An 18,400-nucleotide genomic window follows, 5' to 3' on the forward strand; every position below is an offset into this window, starting at 1 on the left:
CTATGGGATTTTGGTAAATCCAGCATCTTTTTCCCATATTGTTAGACTGTTTTAACACCTGAATCAGAAATCCACCCTTATTCAGGAAGGAAGTATGGGTGTTTACTTAACTTGAAGTCTCCAGGAATGCTCAAAAATGCAGCTAATTATACATGTTTGAGAGCTTTTCTGAATGTGAATGTACTTTAATCCATGTTCAAAGCTCAGTCAGGACAAAATGTAAATTTTATCTATGGCATTAAAAAAAAAAAAAAAAAAAGACCAAGTGGCTGAACTGCAGCTATACTGCATGCCCCAGGAATAATAGTTATCTTTGTTTTGGTGCAGTTGTTGTATGTTTGGTTGTTTGCTTGTACAACCCACCTTGAAGGTGGGGTTAGTGCCAGAAAGGAAAGACATTTTTGTTATGCAACTGCAGCACAGGGCACATGACTTCGGACTCTGAACTGTCGTGTTCAAATCCTCCCACTTTTGTTTAGCTGTTCTCCTGTTTGTGACATTGCCAAAACAAATTTTTTAACAGACTGCAAATCACCTTTGCAAATGGACAGAGACCATCATTTGAATCCAACAGTTGGCATTTCAGCATCAGAATGGGAATTTCAAAGCCAGGAGGACATTTTAAATATCTCCTTACTGTTATGGTTAGTTAAGCGAGCTGTGAGGTCTTATTCTAAATATCAAATATATAGGTACATGAAAATAGCAGGAATTAGATCAGATTTCCTTCTACTGTTACTAACCTTGTTTACTAGCCTGTTACTACAAAAGCTGAACACTTAGGGTAGTTTAAGAAGTAAAAATTGAAAATACAAGAAATTATGTACTGAAGTACTTTAGAAATCAAGCAATTTTTCAACTCAATACTGCAAGTTACTAGATGTTGATGTTAAAATCGCAACATATACTAACATATCAATTACGTTTTGTTATAGAAATAGGTGTATGTGTAAATGTTGCAACATTAAAAAAGGATTCAGCAAGAGAACAACAAGTATTTTATCTTTGCTGTGAGAATAGCAAAGATTATTAATTTTATGAAAAAAAAAAACCAAGAGGTTAAATGTCATAACAATATCCCTTATTTTTATGAAATTGATTACATGATAGGTTGTATTTTCCACAAAACACGTATTTATTTATTTATTTATTTATTTATTTATTTTGGTGGCACTGCAGCTTCTCCAGTAAAGATCCCATTCCAGTTTTGTCTCAATATAAGAAAATCACGGAATATGAGGAAACATTTAGTCCATTACTATTCACAACCATGCATGGCAGAACATAGAAGGTTCAAAGGTTTCATTGTAACAGCAATAAAAACACTTGAATTAAAAAGAAGAGAAAACCAAGGACCTCTGTGAATAACCTGGACACAAAGCCCATCTGTGCTTAGTTTCTGGAGAAGTAAATAGAGAGGTTTTATACATTTGCAAGGCTAGGATCCCAGTAATCCAATCAAGACCACTGTCAGTAGTAACATGTAGTTCTAGATATCAAAATGTCTTTGTTTTTGCAGCCCTTCAGAGAACACTGAGGCAAATATATGTTGCTGGTTTTGAGCTCTCCCATATATTGCGTCTTTCCACTTTCTATGTCTTGTTATGTCCTTCTTTTCCCCCACAGGTTTTTCCCACAAGCTCCAAACAAACAATAGCTTTTAACTGTGAAAAATGCCAGCTGCAAAAATCCAAAATAAACAATTGCTGGAAAAGCTTCATCCAAATCTCTTTCTTAACAGGGCTTTCTTTATCTTCCTTTTGCTTCTTGTACATAAGAAGCATACATACTCATACATAAAAAGAGTTTTCATTCTTATCTTTCAGCCTGGGTATCAGACAGATTTCTGCCTTTGTGTTTACATGCTATTTAAATTGTGATTATTACCTTCTGTGTTTTCAGGGGTTGAGCAAAATCATGATCCATACAAATATTGCTACCTCTCTGTCATCATTAGTGCCACTCTCACCTTCAAGTATTTTAAAGTCTTAAAGTATTTCTGTGGAAGTGTCAGTTGTCAGCACTCCACCTGTATGCTTTGAGTACTTATGGCTGTTTGGTTATCCATCACAAATGGCTAATTTGTTGATAAGTGTATCTCTTGTCCATAAGAGAGGCTTTAATTCTGGATCATAGGCTGACTGTTGCGCTTCATGAATGGCCTAGAAATATTGAAAAGAACAAGTGATCATAACACTCCTATGAGTAAGTGCTTTCCATTTCATTGTCCAGTCTACAGTAGCGCACCTTATACCTGTGCTCATAGGCTTGTATTTATTTATTTATTTTAAAAACAGCGGTTCTCTCAAACAATGATGCAGTGGGTATTCCTGCTCCTGTTCCCTTTTTTCAGACCGGTCTTTTTGTTTTGAAGCCTCTTGTGAAAATTGTGAAAATATTTTTGTGAAAATATTTTATTGATAGTATTGTCCTGTTTTTTTTTTTTTTTTTTTTTTTTTTTTAATCACTAGAAATATTTAATTATTATTTTAAAATCCAACCAAACATTGCAGAATTTCTTCTCACTGGATAAAAAATATTCTACCAGGAAAAGGAAAACTTAAGTCTTTTCAGCTGCTTCCTCTTGAGGGATGTAAGATATCAGCAAATTTTGCAAACATGTTCCAGAACAGCCAGCTGTTACTATCCACCTGCAGCCATAATATTGATTGAAAAGGGTATGGAACCTAAACACAGATAGCTTCTGTAATTATGTAGAAAGAGTTTAATACATGACTATACTTCAAATGTCATCTGGCAATGGTTGCTACATCGCATGGAATACATTAGGAAGTAAGATAGCAGGTTTAGAAAGTCTCAGTGAAAGACCACCCACTGTTTCCTTATTTTCTATTTCAACTGATTCCTGAAAATACCCATATGTACTGAGAAAGTCAATGACAAGACCAACAGGGCTCAGGTGTCCAGTCAAATATCAGATAAAATGTTGATTACATATTCCTGCAGCACTACAATTTGCTAGAAGTGGTTCTTTGTCTCAAGATTGTGCATATATGAAAAGAGAAGAAACTGAAAAGTTGTTTTTTTTTTCTCTCAGAGCTGATTAAATAAAGGTACCTTATTTTTATTTCTATTTCTATTTATTTATTTGTTCACAAAAAAAAAAAAAAAAAAGAGTGGAAAATGTTTGGAAAGAAGCTTTCAACTTCAAATCTGTTTTCACTACCTCTGCAGCCTGGATATACTCCCTGTTAAGGCCCTTACTACTTTCTTTTTGACGAATCAACATGATGCAATATATGTCTTGTGAGAGAATTACAATTCTTTCAGAGATTTTGGCCCAAGGGAGCAAACAACCCAAGTTGGTCTAATCACACCACTGCTGGTTTTCTAAATAGACTTTTCTGAGTTTTCATCTGAAAGCTTCAGATTATCGATGTTCAGATGAAAGTAAAAACATTACTAGAAAGATGACTTCTGTTGCTGGGGAAGGGTGCTGAATAAAAAGTTTGCCATTTTCCCAAAATATGTTGAATGGTGACTCGTTTCATCACTTTGAGTGACTCTTGCCCTCTTGCCCAATATTTAGTTTTGACATACCATGCAGAGAAGCCAGATTAGTGGTATATAACATTGAATAAACACACAGAATAACACTAAACAGGGAAGTGTAATTTCTCCTGAGATGCCTTTGAAAGCTTTCTGACAGAAGATGACCATCTGCATAGAATCCTCTTCCCCAGACCTAGGTGAGGTAAGACTAATATGAACAGTGACATTATGCATGTGAATTACTTCCATATGCAGGTGTTACATTTGTGTGTGTGGGCTTAAGTGTTATAAGGAATATCTGAAATACACAGACAAATACATTGATAAGCAAATTTTATACTTGGCAGAACAGCATATCAAAGGTTTTACTGCAGTAAAATCCTTTGAGTCTTATTTTCATGCTGCTCTTTGTAACATAGCATTTCTCTAAGTAACTAAATGAGGACCTCTACCAAGGGAAAAAATCCTATAATTCACAATCTGTAAGCCATTTTCTGCATCACTTTCATAAGACTTTGTTATTTTACAAGGACTTGACAATTTCCAGTTAACAAGACACAGGTGCAACTGATTAGTGAGTCTGGTGGAGCTCTAGATGGTCCCTAACATCCTCCCTCAGTAGGTGAGTATTTATTTTCTCCTTCTGAGCACCAGCAGGTTTTGAAGACTCCTTAACTGAAAAAAAAAAAAAAAGCTGAATGCTATCAATGTTAAAAGCTTTTCCATTTGAAATTATATATATTTCTGCAAAGGGAAGAAGGAAGTATGCGTTATTTTAAGATGTTAGTGGTAACGAACGATTTAAATTTAAAAAGGCTATGAAAGTGACCTTTGTAAATCTTCATTGTGGATTTTGCACAAGACTTGATAGTTGTATCATTTGTGTTCTTCAGCATCTATAGTAAGTGTAGGTAATGCTTTTTTTTTGTTGTTGTTGTTGTTTGTTTTCCATTCTCTGTTTTGGAGTCCCTCTAGTATAGTTTATTATTATATAACTTTATATAAGGTGTTTTGTCATGAAAAATCCCCAAAACCTCCTGACACAAATATGGAAATACTGCCCTTTTTTGAGAGAAGACAGTAATCTGATGTCATTAGTTTCTCACGTTTAGAAATAATGAGTTGTAATCTCACAACTCATGGGGCTAGCTTAAGAAGTTCATTTGTTTGACTTCTGGTTTTATTATTATTATTTTGATAGAATATAATTCTGAAGTAGATATGCTCTTACAAGGGAGGAAAACTTGCAGTTGTAAAAGAAAGAGGAAGGAGATTACTTTTTCTCTCTCTCTCTCTTTTTTTTTTTTTTTAAAGGATATCCTAGCTCACAAAACACTGCAGGTTTCAGGAATTCCCCAAACACCATAGTATGTTAAAAAGTAAATAAAAATGGCAGGAGAGGAAGTCAATGGGTGAAAGTGAAGTAAAGCCCCGTAGTATCTGGAATCTCTGGATCTTTAATGCTTATTCAGAGTGCAAGAGGTCAGACTTGGTTTCAGCTGAAAGGTCTTAGCATTGCTACTTCATGTCCAGCTCACTTTAGTTGGTTGAATGATGAAATTGTTCCTGCCTGACTTTGAATTCTTAGTCCTTATGCACTTTATCAGCTTATAGGGAAAGTTGTATCACACTTGTAGCATGCAGCGTTGTCCTGTGCATTGTCGTTATGTTATTAAAATCAAATACATGTATATATAGTCCTTAAAGCGTGTTACTTAAATACAAAGAATGCTTAATGCTTCCTATTATTAACCCTGCTTCCAATTAGTTATAATTTCTCATATTTGCAAGAATTTGACAAGAAATTTTCTGTGCCAGGTGTCTTCCTCAGGCTGAATTTTGTGGTGTTTTTTGGTTTGTTTGTTTGTTTTCTTCTTATACTGTCAACCACAGCAACTCTGTTATTCCTAATCAGTTTGCTAGGGAAAATCATACAAAAATCAACTTGGCAGTATTTTTAAAAGGACCAAGGGTGACCTTCTCCTGGGGGAAGGCACTTAGCCTTCGGTGAAGTGATGACTTGTCTGTTGGAGATCTGTTTCAGTTGGTAGGTTCAGATGAAAAACCTGCCAGAATGAGTGATTTACAATGAGTTTATAAGTTTTTTCTTTAATGTTTACATGGACCTGTTGGAATACAATGTCCAATATGACCATCCATGCTTAACACTTCCAGCTCTGATCCCAAACCATCCTGACGTGTGCTATTCCCCTCCAAAAATCAGCAGTTTCTTCCAACTGCAGTCAGGAAATTTTGAAAAGTTGTGGCAATGAGAAAATGTGTGATAATTTTTAGTCAACTTTTTCTGTTTGTGTTCAAGGTTTGTCTTTATCTCCCTCATGCTAAAATAAAAAACACAGAGCATCCCTTAACACCTGATTATTTTTAATTCCTGAAATAAATTTTCAAAGGTCTACTGGAAAAAGAACACTTCACCAGTAAATGTTAAGGCAAAGGCAAGACCAAGTCTTCTCTTTTCTGTCTTAGTGATTTTAACCGAAAGATACCTCCGACACTTAGTGCAGGTGTTACGGAAAGAGGACATCATCCTTCTTTCAGTAGGCATAATGTATCTGTGCAGTCTCGTGTTCTTCAACAGCTGTATCAGACCTGACAACCCATGCACACAGCCTGATACTCCAGCAGACACCTTCGTGTTGCTATACCTTCAGCACAACCTGCTGTATGCCCCAAAATGGTTTGGTTGTACTTGGCAGTCTCCTGGGAGACTTTTCTGCATTGTGCTTTTTCCACCTACTGTTGCAACTGTTTGTCAGAATGATGCTGTAGATTGAAAATACTGCATAACTGAAGTGAAATCACATAATTACTGTTTTTGGTACAGTGTAAGTTAGTATATTGCTTCTTCTAGTGGTATTCTTATGCTCTAAAGTGAATACAAGGAAGTATTTTTATTGTAAATTTCTTTGTCGTTTTTCTCTGGATTGGTACTCTGGAGACCAGAGCAATTTCTAGGTAATTTATAAGCATGTTTTATCTAGTTTTAGTTTCTTAACTTCATGCTTCTTTAAAAAAAAAAACAAAAAACTTTTTTTTTAATTTATTTTTTAACACCTAGATTATATTGTTCATTAAATGTCACATATTGTCAGTCTCTATAATTAATAAAAAAGTACAGCGTGAATATTTTCTTAGGAAAGAGTGTTTCAATGTAAATAGTGTATATCTGGCATTGTTGCTTTTAACTGTTTATAACTGGCATGTTAAGAATGTCTGTTTTGGCCAAAATTAGACTAAAATGTAGATTTGTTCAGCAAATGTTTGCTCGCTGTATCACAAACTTTTATTATGGCATTCGGGTCAAAGATGTTTGCATACCTTATTGAGCAAGCTGCATATTTTTTCTGGCTGAGGTGTGTATACTGTAGTCATTACATTTTTGCACACTTCACTGACTGAGCTGCATGGACTACTTTAACTATCACCTGGAATACTTGACTGAGTTCAGCTGCTTATTTGAGTGCTTCAGTTTGTCTGCTTTATTACTTCAGTGGTGTGTGTTGATAAAGTTCTGTTCTGTGCTGCTAAATTTTTGGTTCTGCCAATCTAACTATATACCATGCTGAGAGAAACGCACACATTGCTAACTGCTTACTCTGCGGTGAACATGAGTGGTGGAAATGTTATAATCTGCAGTGCTTTGTTAAATGAGCTGCATATTTTTGTTTTTATATATGTTGCTTACCCAGTTGTGTACATTTGCCGAACTCATTATACAAAATAAGCCTGATTGGAATAAGAACATTCTCTACCAGCTGTCTGCTCTGAGTCAGTATGTAACAAAATTAGCAACTTTCTCTTTCCAACAGTGGCATGATTGCATCCAAAGTTTAAGGCAATTGGTTTGGAGATCTTGTTTGTTTCATTCACTCTGTGCAAACATCAAGATTAACAAACCAATGCGTTGCAACTTAATTTGTTTTCACAAATATGAACAGAGTTAAGTAACAGGAAAAATTCAGTATTCTAATACAGAAAAATGATTCCATATGTATTATGAAATTTATGCATTTATATATAGATCTAAATATAATTATCCAACTTAAAGCTATACATTGTAAACATAAGATGGAAAATAACCAGAGACCTCTCAAGATGTATATTTCATCAAATAAGCAACATCTTAAATACATACAATAACAGAGTTCTGTAAGTCAAATGCATGCGTATATCAAGAGTTATAAAAATAAACCAAACTCATAACCCTTAGAAAAACTCAAAATACTGCTAAGTACATGAAAACTCATGTGCACAGATATGTAGCTTACTCATTAAAATTGATTCAAAATTGAATCAACAGCTTCAAGAGAGTGTTTTTCTCAACTTCTTAATTTTGAGTCACTTCCAGTGAAATCTACAGATTATTAGATTTTGTTTGACTAATTTGCAGAGTTTGCATATGTAGCAGCTTGTTCTTCCATTTACAAACCCTTCATCTCTTCTTAATTTTTCTCAAGTACAGAGATGATTAATTAAAGCTATATAGTTTGCCTGGATTCTTATCTGCCCCACATACAAATGTAACTGTACCTGGCACCTGTTAAGTGGAAGCAACCAGCAGAGGAACATTAAGTTTTAACATGCTATTTTCTGAACACATTGGCTGAAAAGTCCCAGATTTGTTTTTGTGAAACTTTACATATGAAAGCTTAATTCAATTTTTTTACTTCAGTCAAAATTTCATGATTCTAAGATGTGGCCATTTAATTCTCAGTCTTCTCATGAACCATTATTTAACTGTAAATATTATAATAGTTCATTTTAAAAATAAATGTGTGAAAACACAGGCACAAATATAATTTTTGGCAGTCTTCACTGATACCAGTGGAAAATAGATTTAGTGAGAGAGATACAAATGGAATGTATTAGTACATCCTAGAACATTTTATCAAACAAACCTCAATGATTCTATGATCTATGAAAATGAATTCAGTGTTCATGTTTTAGTTTTTCTGTGTACATTAATGTTGGATATCAGAACTATATGAGAAACCAGGTATAATGGATTTAATATCTCTAAAGTTAATGGATGAAATGAACTAGGTCCCAGCTAGACTTTCTTAACAGAAAAAGCAAAAATAATTATCCATAAAACAATTTACAGTAGACAGATGGTAAGGAAGAAGGCTTTGTCTGTTTCTTCTCTCAGCATGAATCTACTTTTGGTGTAAGTCCATTACCAGTAAGGATCTAGATTTTTCTCTTCCTTTGAAACATTAAGTACCAGCTACAGACTCGACTTACTAAAGTTATCAATGTTTGCTAAGATCAGAATTGTGCCTTTTTCCTTATCTATGATATTCAAACATATGATGGCTATGTGCAATTTCTGGTATACTGTGCAGTTTTTGCAGAAGAAAATATTTCCTTTTGTCAGGGGGCATGAAGAGAAATGTTATTTTCTCTGGTGAAAGAAAGTCAGATCTAACTTTTCCTGCTGCTTTGGCGGGTAGAAAGAGGTAACTAAGAAGCTTTAAGAGATGAAGCAGTTGGAAGCTTTTCATGAGGACCATTTTCCTGTCCCTCAGATTTCCACCAACCTCTCTTACATTAACTGCAGAAAACTGGACTTAATTTCTGTTTTCAAATCTGAGTAAACTATCCGTTTGGTTAGAATACCTATTGGAAATCAAGCATACTAAATTCAAAATATATGTTCCATGTACATTACTCTTGTAAAACAACATGGACAATCAAAATACTGGGAACAGACATGGTATCTGTTATGAGATCTACTGAGACTAAAAGTACCTTGAAGCATAAGATACATGTCTATTCCATGTATTTTCTGTATGTTTTTATGCAGCTGGCATATGCAGTATGCATTAGTATTTAACTTATACCTGAACTCTTTTTTTTTCTTTTTTTTTTTTTTTTTTTTTTCCAGAGGGTAATTTTCAATGTTGTTAACTTCAGCAAAACAAAAAGCCTTTACAGAGATGGGATGGCTCCAATGGTGAAATCCACAAGCAGACCAAAATGGTAAGTTATTCTTTCAAAGGCTTGCTTGTTAGGAGAAAAGCACATTTTACTTGGAACTATTCTGTAGCAAAGACCTTCTGGCTCAGGTGCAGCTTTTGATAAGAACGGGAACGTATTTTGATGCACCAGTGGCATCAAAGGACTGGTCTCTGTGGAGTGTATGGACTGGGTGAACTCTGGAGGTTTCTTTCAGCCTTGCTGTTATGGTGTGTGTCAGCAGCTTGTTTCAAGTAGTGTGACCGAAGCATGACATTGGAGTGAACTGAACAGTTGGGGCATGAGCCAAATTGCTGTTCAGTGACATCCTCATCACCTGTTAGCACAGTCCATTGGCCCAGTTTTGGCTTGTTTCAACTTGCATTCAACAAGGTAATGCCTGTAAGCACTCTGGGAGATGGACTATTGGCTATTTGGATTTGGTCCTGCTGTTTTGGGGAGAGTTTTGTCAGAGTTAAAAGGGAGAATGCGAGCTTTGCAATCTGAGTTAACCTCATGTGAATGAGCAGTCTCTGGTCTGTTTTATATTCTAAGATACCTGAAGGCCAAACAACTTGGTCATAAGTTACACGGTATATACAACACAGAAATTCATGCACATATGACACCTATATAGATGGTCCATTTTCTCAAAATGTGATGAAATGTCTGCTGTGAGTAATAATATGTAAATCTAATGAGTCCTAAGGCATGCAGGACTCCCAAGAATTATATTATTTGCCTTTAGCTAGGTTTGTTTGAATATGGAAGTTAGGCTGTGTACAGGAATGTATCCTTGTAAGCCTTTGCAGCTGGTACTCTTTATTGGTTAATTAATAAAACATTTAATCAATCTCCACATAATTTGAGTCTTATAAACTTCTTAAAATACTTGAACTATCACAAAATATTCATCCACACAGTCTTAATATTGGTGGTCATAAAATAACTTTTATTGTATCACCTCCTATTTGTCTGGACAACAGATATGGCTGCCTGTCTTTTCAACTAGATGGTAAGGTCATTTGGAGAGAAAAGCTGTCTCAGAATACAATTAGTAGATGGAGTCAATTATAGCTCAATAGGAGCATGTAATAACATTGAAAATTAATTAAAAAAAATCCATTGTGTTTAGTGTTTTTGTAGCAAAAGTCATGTTAATTGTGTTTACTGTTTAACTTCAGAAAAATCTTTTGGGGGCATTTCAGGGCAATGTTTATCAGGCATACTTTAATCATCTTTCAGACCTCTTCCTTCTCTCACTGGGGTCTGTTATTTGCAGCGAAGTATATATTGTGTTATCTATAAATCAGATATTGCTTTCATACAAATTTTATGCCTTAATTTGGTTTCAAATTAAAGTGTAAATCTTAGAAAACAATGCAAAGTGGACTTTTTTCCTTCCCCCCCCCCCCCCCCCCCAGAACATATAGGCTTGTTCACTCTTAAAACTGATTTCCCTTCCACTTCCCAGGAAGCCTATTTATTTTTGTACTTTATATTTTTAGGGGGTGTATTTTGCTTCTGTAAAAGTGAGGAATGAATAGCATTGCCTGGGGCCAGGCACAGTGTAGGCAGCAGGTGCCGAGAAGCTTCCTTTTACATGGCTACAACCATACTTTAGTTTTAGTTCTGTTTCAGAAATCCTAGCTCTAATTTATTTCTTTAAAAAATCTTAATATTAAAATACATTTTTTATTTTCCTATTAGTCCATGTATGAAAGTGTTGTTCTGAACTTGGAAGGTGTGTTTTAATTCATGTTATTACCAGGGGCCTCAGTCATGTTGGTGTCCTCAGTATAATTTTTATCTTGATGTTAATAGGAGTTATATGTATATTTTCCAAGTGGGAAAACACATGCATTATTTTTGGATATGTGTTTTCTATTAAAGATGTCTTCCACTTGGATTATGCTTTTTGCAGTTACTTCTGTATCTGTTTCCATGGTATTCCAGGGAAATCTGTAAATAAAATTTTCTGCTTCTCTGTTTGCTGAAATGAAATGGGATTTCCAAGTACTTCTTGTACTTCCAAGTTCTTAATACAGCATACAGGTACTTGTAGTCCTTAAATGTGAGTAAGGCAACATATGGCTTGCATTGATTTGGTCCTGTATGGCACTTTGTATAAATTCGTCTAGTAAGCAATACTGAATTGTTCACTGCTGTAAAAGTCTGGAATTTTACATGAGGATACTCAAGATTCAGGATTGAGGATACTCAGGATTCAGAATTGTGGAAAAAGACTAACACTTGAAACTCTTCACCTTATGTTAAGTTTTAAATCCACATAGTATTTACATGGGTATAATGTAATTAAATTAGAAAAAATATTTTTTATTTAATGTAATTAAATTAGAAGATATATTAATTATGGGAAGATGAGGAAACACACAAATTTTAAAATCAAGTTTAAAGAAATAAAACTATGAGAAGCCAGGCTCTACAAATATCCTGTAACAGAGCTCAGTCCTTCATCTATGAACTCTCCTGTACTAAATATTTGAGGAACACATCATTATTGTACCTGCCTGTGGAGGCATGTGATTTGTAGTGAAATTCTCCCACCTTCCCCTAGCCATGCTGACAGAAGCAGTGTTGTGTCACACACAGCTATTCCACTCCATTTTTAAATACAGGTTTAAGTTTTATGATGTGTCAATTTTTCTTTTTCCATTTGAGCAGTGTTATGCACCTCTTATTTAAATAAAAGTCCCCATTATATTCAGGATAGAATTTGGCCATATATCTTGAAAAGCCCTGTGTATCAGAAGTAGATTGGCCTCCAGGGACTGTGAATTTTAATGTTTGTTTTGAATGTGTTCATGTAAGCATGGCTCCAAGCTTTGCAACGTTTTGTGAGTTTGATTCTTGACTCTGGAACAAATCACTGCAAAGTGCTCTTGAAATAGAGAGTGTCAAACACAGATCAACGTTTTTGACCTGTATTCTCTTGCCCTGTGGGGTAAGATCTTTAAATGCAGTCAGCATCAAGGTTCAACTCAGTGTTACTGATGTAAATGGAGTATATCACTGTCATCAAAGCACTCTATGTGGACACAGATGTTCTGGTGTTGACATATTCTTCTCTTTTGAAGTAAGGCCAAACATTTCCAGTAATGAGCTACTTAAAAAGAGGAAGCAGTATGCTGAAGGATAAGGAAAAAACAGATTTCATGGTAAAGAAATAGATTATATTTAAAAAGAAAACCAGAAAATTTGATTGAAAAGATATCTATGTTCCACATACACAGTGATGGTTTTACTGAATATTCGTTCCCAGAGGGATAGAGGCAAAAAATAAGAAGTTGATTTCTGAGTCCCTCTTCCTATTCTTCTGTGTGTTTTTTTTTTTTTTTCTTTCTTTGTGGACGTACTTTTTTGACATTAAATAGTATGGGGCTGTGTCAGTTACATCACTCAAATCTCACTGCATTGAACTACAGCTCATACATAGAAATGCAGTGTTGTCATACGATGTTACATCAGTTTTTTTTTTGTTTTTTTTTTCCAAGACAAAAGTTTAAGTTTTATTTCAAGCCAGTGGAATGCGCTGCAAGTAGTCACTTAACATTTTTTCTTAAAAGTATCTGGTCATGTGGATATATTACACCAAGATTTTAGGTATTTAGTTTATTTTTTTTTCTTGGTAATGACTAATACAAATATATAAACTGAATGTAAACCTTTTTTGCTTGGGTCTTTTTGGATTGTTTTGTGGAGATGAAGAATTTGAGGGGAGATGAATTAGATGACATTAATTTTTTACTATGCTAATACAGTTTCTACTGTAATCCTTTTTTTATGCTTCATTCAAGCATGACTTTGGTTGCAGTTTCTTAATCATTTCACACCAGAAACATCATTCCTGGAAGCTATTAGTAAAGCCTACCATGTGGGCATGGCAGTGGAAGACCATTTAAGTACACGTACTGTACTATTATATTGATTCTGCGAAGTTTTACAACTTTCTCAAAGTGAAATAGAAGAGTGACTTGTTCGAGAGGCAGCAGATTTTCCAAATGATGAAGTGAGCAAATATTCCCTTTGGGCAGAGAACAGCTATAACTCTTGATTATTCAGTGTGAGCATTGCCTCATTGGGGACATTAGTTTTTCAAATTGTGCTAATCTTTTAAAAGTAACAACTGGCCACTCATCACCTTAGGTATTTCAGCAAGATCATGTGCAAAACTCTAATTAGTATTTATAGAACAGCAACTCCTCCCAGTAGAATAGTAGCAGTAGCTGGCAAATATCTGGTTGACACCTGTTAAGTCTTCAGACATCCATTGTATTTTATTCTGCATTTCAAATGAGCAGAGAGCAGTAGGTGAGGTCCCCGTAATTAAGGGATAAAGGATAATAAATAACATGATTCCTGAATGAATGAACACAAGGTTAAAGGCTGTTCTGCACTAGTGATGCTGTACTTCAGGAAATGTTTGTATGGAAGTAACAATAGCTAAAATATTACAGAGCCTTCAGCATACAAGAGAGGATTTATGTGTAGATTTACATGTGTGTTGTTTATAATGTCATATTTCAAACTGCTTCTTGGCAAAGTAGTCACTTTCTTTTCTGTCTTTTATCTCACTCAGCATCGATGGTTTTTAACTGGATAGCTGCCTTTGCCAGCAAGCACTCAACTACCTCTGTTGCTATAACATCTACTGTTAAATACTCACAACACATTGCTTCTGTAGCGTTTTTCTTTTCCAGTAAACCTGGGAGTACAGAAAAACTTTTAGGTAATTAATTCAAATTTGAATCTATATGTATCTTGGTAAATATTGTCATGATGAGGAACTTTGGTAGACATCGAGAAAAGCAATGCAAGTTTTATGAACAATACTCCCATATGTTCCATTCATCAGAAGGGGACAAGACTGAGAAAATCTGAATTTTGAGTAGCTAAATCGTGTTGATTCTTGCCAAGTTTCTTTAACATTTGTCTACAATGCAGTGTTACAATCACTACCATGTCTACCAGGATGCATAATACATTCAGAGGCTTTCAGCAGCATTTTTAGTATGTATTTATATATCTTTAGCCATAAGATAAGCTGTTTGTGAAATGAGCTGTCATTTGTGGTGAAACAGTTTGAGAATAAAGCACTAAATATATATATGGCTTGCTAATCCGAAAGACTAGTAGTGCTTACTATGAGATGTGAAGTGAGCCAAGGTTAGTGATAACATAAACCTGAATTTAGGTAAAGAAAATGAACGTGCTGTTGCCACTACCCAATTTCTTCCTTTGCCTATTTTACAACCTTGGCTGCTCCCTGGAAGTTTGTGCCTTTGCCAGTTTTTTAATGCAATGTGTGCTTTTTTTTTTTTTTTTTTTTTTTTTCTCTGAGAGAGCTGGTAGGAATGCTTTTGGAGTTTCAGAAATACTTCTCTGAAAATACATAGGCTTGTGTCAACACAGGTTTAGGCAGGTGCTGACCTGGTCACTAAGAAACTTCCTCCACTGTCCTGATGTAGTTCTGTGAAGGGTCATTATGTTGGGAGCTGGTTCTGGTTAAAAGTCTTATTTCAAAGAAGAGAAAGAGGGTTTAGTCTTGGTCTAGTTCATCATAGATGGAACTGTATGGGTGCAACTGGAGGAACAGAGGTAGGTGGGAATAAATGATTGTAGCAGTGTCACGGGAATGAGGTCACCAGAAACTAGAAAGATGCCTAGGCAATCGTTTGTGGAACCACAGGCTCAATTTCAATAGTCTGTAACATTTTACTTAGAGAAAATAGGGAAAAAGAGATAGCAGTACTGACCACTTAAAATCCCACTTTGATAAGCTGGAGGCATTTTGTCTTGGTCTTACTGCAGCTCCTTGAAAGACAGTAAGGTGTTTTCAGGTAGTTTTGAGGTTGCCATGTATATGAAAGTAAAATAACTGCCTCTGAAGTTAATCCCTGGGTAAATTAACATCTGTGTGTATATTGTAAAATAACAAAACAGACCCAACCAATCTATAAACACATAAATAGCAAATGCTTCTTTCTCTTTTCCAATCCAGCAAAAGTACTTATTCCTGGGTATATAATGCAAGTTACATATCTCTCTTATCAGCAACAGCTTTTGTGGATATAGATGAGAGGTTATATTCTGCTGACACAAGGTATGAACTGGATCCCCACACTAATGTGTTTATTGTGTAAACTAAATTGGAGTAGTCTGCAGAAAGAAAGTTACATTTTATCAACTGGATATTTTACTGGAAAATTAAGATGCATGGAATTATATTGGGGAAAATTAATAACAAATAAATTAGATCAATATAAAAGAAGCAAATGAATATTAAGATTCAAAGAAAATAAGAAAGAAGCTCCAAATTACTGCTAACCCATTGTTTAAAAACCCTCGATATTTTATGTGTTTCCTCATCATTTATCTGACTGATCTCCTATAAATCAATTTATTTAGATTACAGCAGAGTCCAAAGGCCCCAGTCAGGATCAAGACTCATTGTGCTTAGTGCCATGGAAACATATAAATAGACAAAGCTTTCTTCCGAAGTTATGAAAATTTTATGATTGATTTCAGTAAGAGCAAAGTTAGGCCAATACTGAGCACTTCTGAAAATTCCATCCTTAAAGATTTATTCGAAGCAGTAACTGTTTAAAAAATGACATACAGCTTACATAAGAGTCTAAATATTTGATGTTTATAGTATTTACATCTAAAACACCAGAGGCTATGTGCTTTAATACCTCAATCTGTTTCCCATATACTCTGTCAACATGAGTTCCCTGCATTGATTGAGGGCACTCTGTGATCCCTAAGGTTGTATTCATGAAAGGTTACCCTTGGTACTACTTTATTCATGGAAGGTTTGAAGCACATAGGAAACAAATGGGTCTACTCTTGCTAGGTGCATTTTGTCATCTATAAATACTTAATTACTGGTGTATTGAAGGAAAATTAAAAATCTCAAAAAGATGCTGTTGCCTGAAAATAGTTTCCCCCATCCCCAGTGCAAACCACAATGAACTTTGCAGCCGGGAGGATTTGTGGCAGTTTAAAACAACTGAACTGTAGGTTCTTCCCATTACAGTCCATGGAATTTAGTTTATTGGCTGCAAAATATGACCAAAAGCTTTGCACTGGATCCCATCCTGAAACTGGTCATTGTTTTTTCTTAGGTGATCGGCATTTAGCAGAACTGATTTCATGAGAAGTGTTCACAAAATTGAGACCCTGGAATGTTTTCAAAAAAATAAATAAAATAAAGGCGTAAAATTAAGGTGCTTTCCCCCCAAATATGTTTGTAAGTTAGATAAATATGGGCAGCAGTGAACTCAAAGAAGAGTCAAACTACCAAGAGGACACTGCAGCTTTTCATTGCAATTTTGTACTTTGAACTAATGGAGCGACACAGAATGAAAATCACCTCAGTTAAGAATGGCATTTATCAGCCATAAGTACTTAGTAGTAAGAGCCCTACACATACAAAGCTGAGTGTCACCAAGAAATGTACTTGAAAATCAGACTGTTAACACAAGGCTATACAAATAAGAGCCAAAAACTGTAATCAGAAAATGTAACATCTCTTTAAGAATGTTTTAATGGTCTGAAGAGTGCTAGACAAGTTGAATTTAACAATCATGACAATAATTTAGAATGCACCAGGACACAGCAGTCAGGTTATATTTTGGCTTTCCTTCACTTGGCCTTGCAACTTCAAAGATCTTTCAACATATTTTAAGAAATACATAGCACTGCTAAATTTACATATAACAAAAAAGCATAGGATATTCTTGTATATAGGATAATATATCAGAAATAAAATGTTAGGAAATGTTAGGGCTGAAAAATCCAACCTAGTATTTTTAAATGTTTGAATCCTTACCTTGCTTTTCATTCACTTTCTATGAAAAAACAATATTTAATTCAGAGGAAAGGGTAATGGGAACTGTTAATTGGGAATTTCTGATGGGTGAGATCTCACCTGATATTTGCTGTACCATGATAAAAGACCAAACAATGGATTCAATTTCTCTTAATGTGATGGAAAATAAGACAAATGTTTTTGATGTACTGTGGAAATTGAGAATGGTAGAAAAAGAGGTAAATGAGTAAGTCAGTTGATAATGCAAGAAAAATGTTAATATATTTAGGTGCTATGTCCTGAATTTTGTCTCATGTTTTGACAGTGGTATATAGAACCAAAATATAAAACTCTATTTTTTATGCTTTGGTTAACTAGGTTAATTTATGAATTAACTTTTTGTATGACATGCCATTAGCTAGAAAGAATTACAAATTTAATGATAAAGATCTTTCCTGCATCTCTAGATGACTGAAGCAGCAGTTAAAACTTTTTTTAAACTGCTTCAAGAAGGATTATTGAATTCTAGCTTGAAAGTGAAACTTTGTCTTCCTGCTTCACTCTATTAACCTAGCAAGTGTTCCTCTAGTGTGTGTGAGTGTTTCCTTGCATCTCAGGTACCCTTGCTGTTGTGTTCTCATGTTGTGTATCTTATGGTGATATAATGCTGCTAGGAAAAAAAACTTCCTGTTCATATATTTTTGTCAAATGGGAGCTGAAACAAAGGTGATGACCCAGTTGAGAAAATGCATCCCAGATAACATAATCAACAGATTAAGATGTTGTTGTCCCCTGCTATGGCTGTGAGCTGTGGCAGGAGAACTGCTTTGCATCTTTGGGGAAGAAACGCTGTGCTAGGAGAGGACAGGGCTCCTCTGTTTCCTTTTAAAAATAGAAACATTTAAAGCACACATTTAGGTGACACCAATGAATGTCCATGAATCTTAAAAGTAATACAACAAAGACACAAAAAAAGATGCTTAAATCTATCGTATGTGCTACAGATGGGAGACAGACATGTCAGTGTGCTCTGTTTACAATGACCATAATGGTGTTTCTCCAGCTCCCAAATCC

The 18,400-nt window shown here is 35.0% G+C and overlaps 1 protein-coding gene across 7 annotated transcripts in view; it reads left to right on the forward strand.

Annotated features, from left to right (window-relative positions):
- The window catches only part of BEND5 (BEN domain containing 5), a 924,018-nt gene that overhangs the window by 216,371 nt on the left and 689,247 nt on the right, over positions 1-18,400 (forward strand). For all 7 annotated transcript variants that reach the window (XM_068689841.1, XM_068689840.1, XM_068689843.1 and 4 more), the window contains exon 4: positions 9,422-9,516. In XM_068689841.1, coding sequence (XP_068545942.1) covers positions 9,422-9,516 — 95 coding nt within the window. The remainder of the gene's footprint in view (positions 1-9,421; positions 9,517-18,400) is intronic.

Source organism: Anas acuta, chromosome 8 (genome assembly GCF_963932015.1).
Source record: "Anas acuta chromosome 8, bAnaAcu1.1, whole genome shotgun sequence".
Classification (NCBI taxonomy): Eukaryota; Metazoa; Chordata; class Aves; order Anseriformes; family Anatidae; genus Anas; species Anas acuta.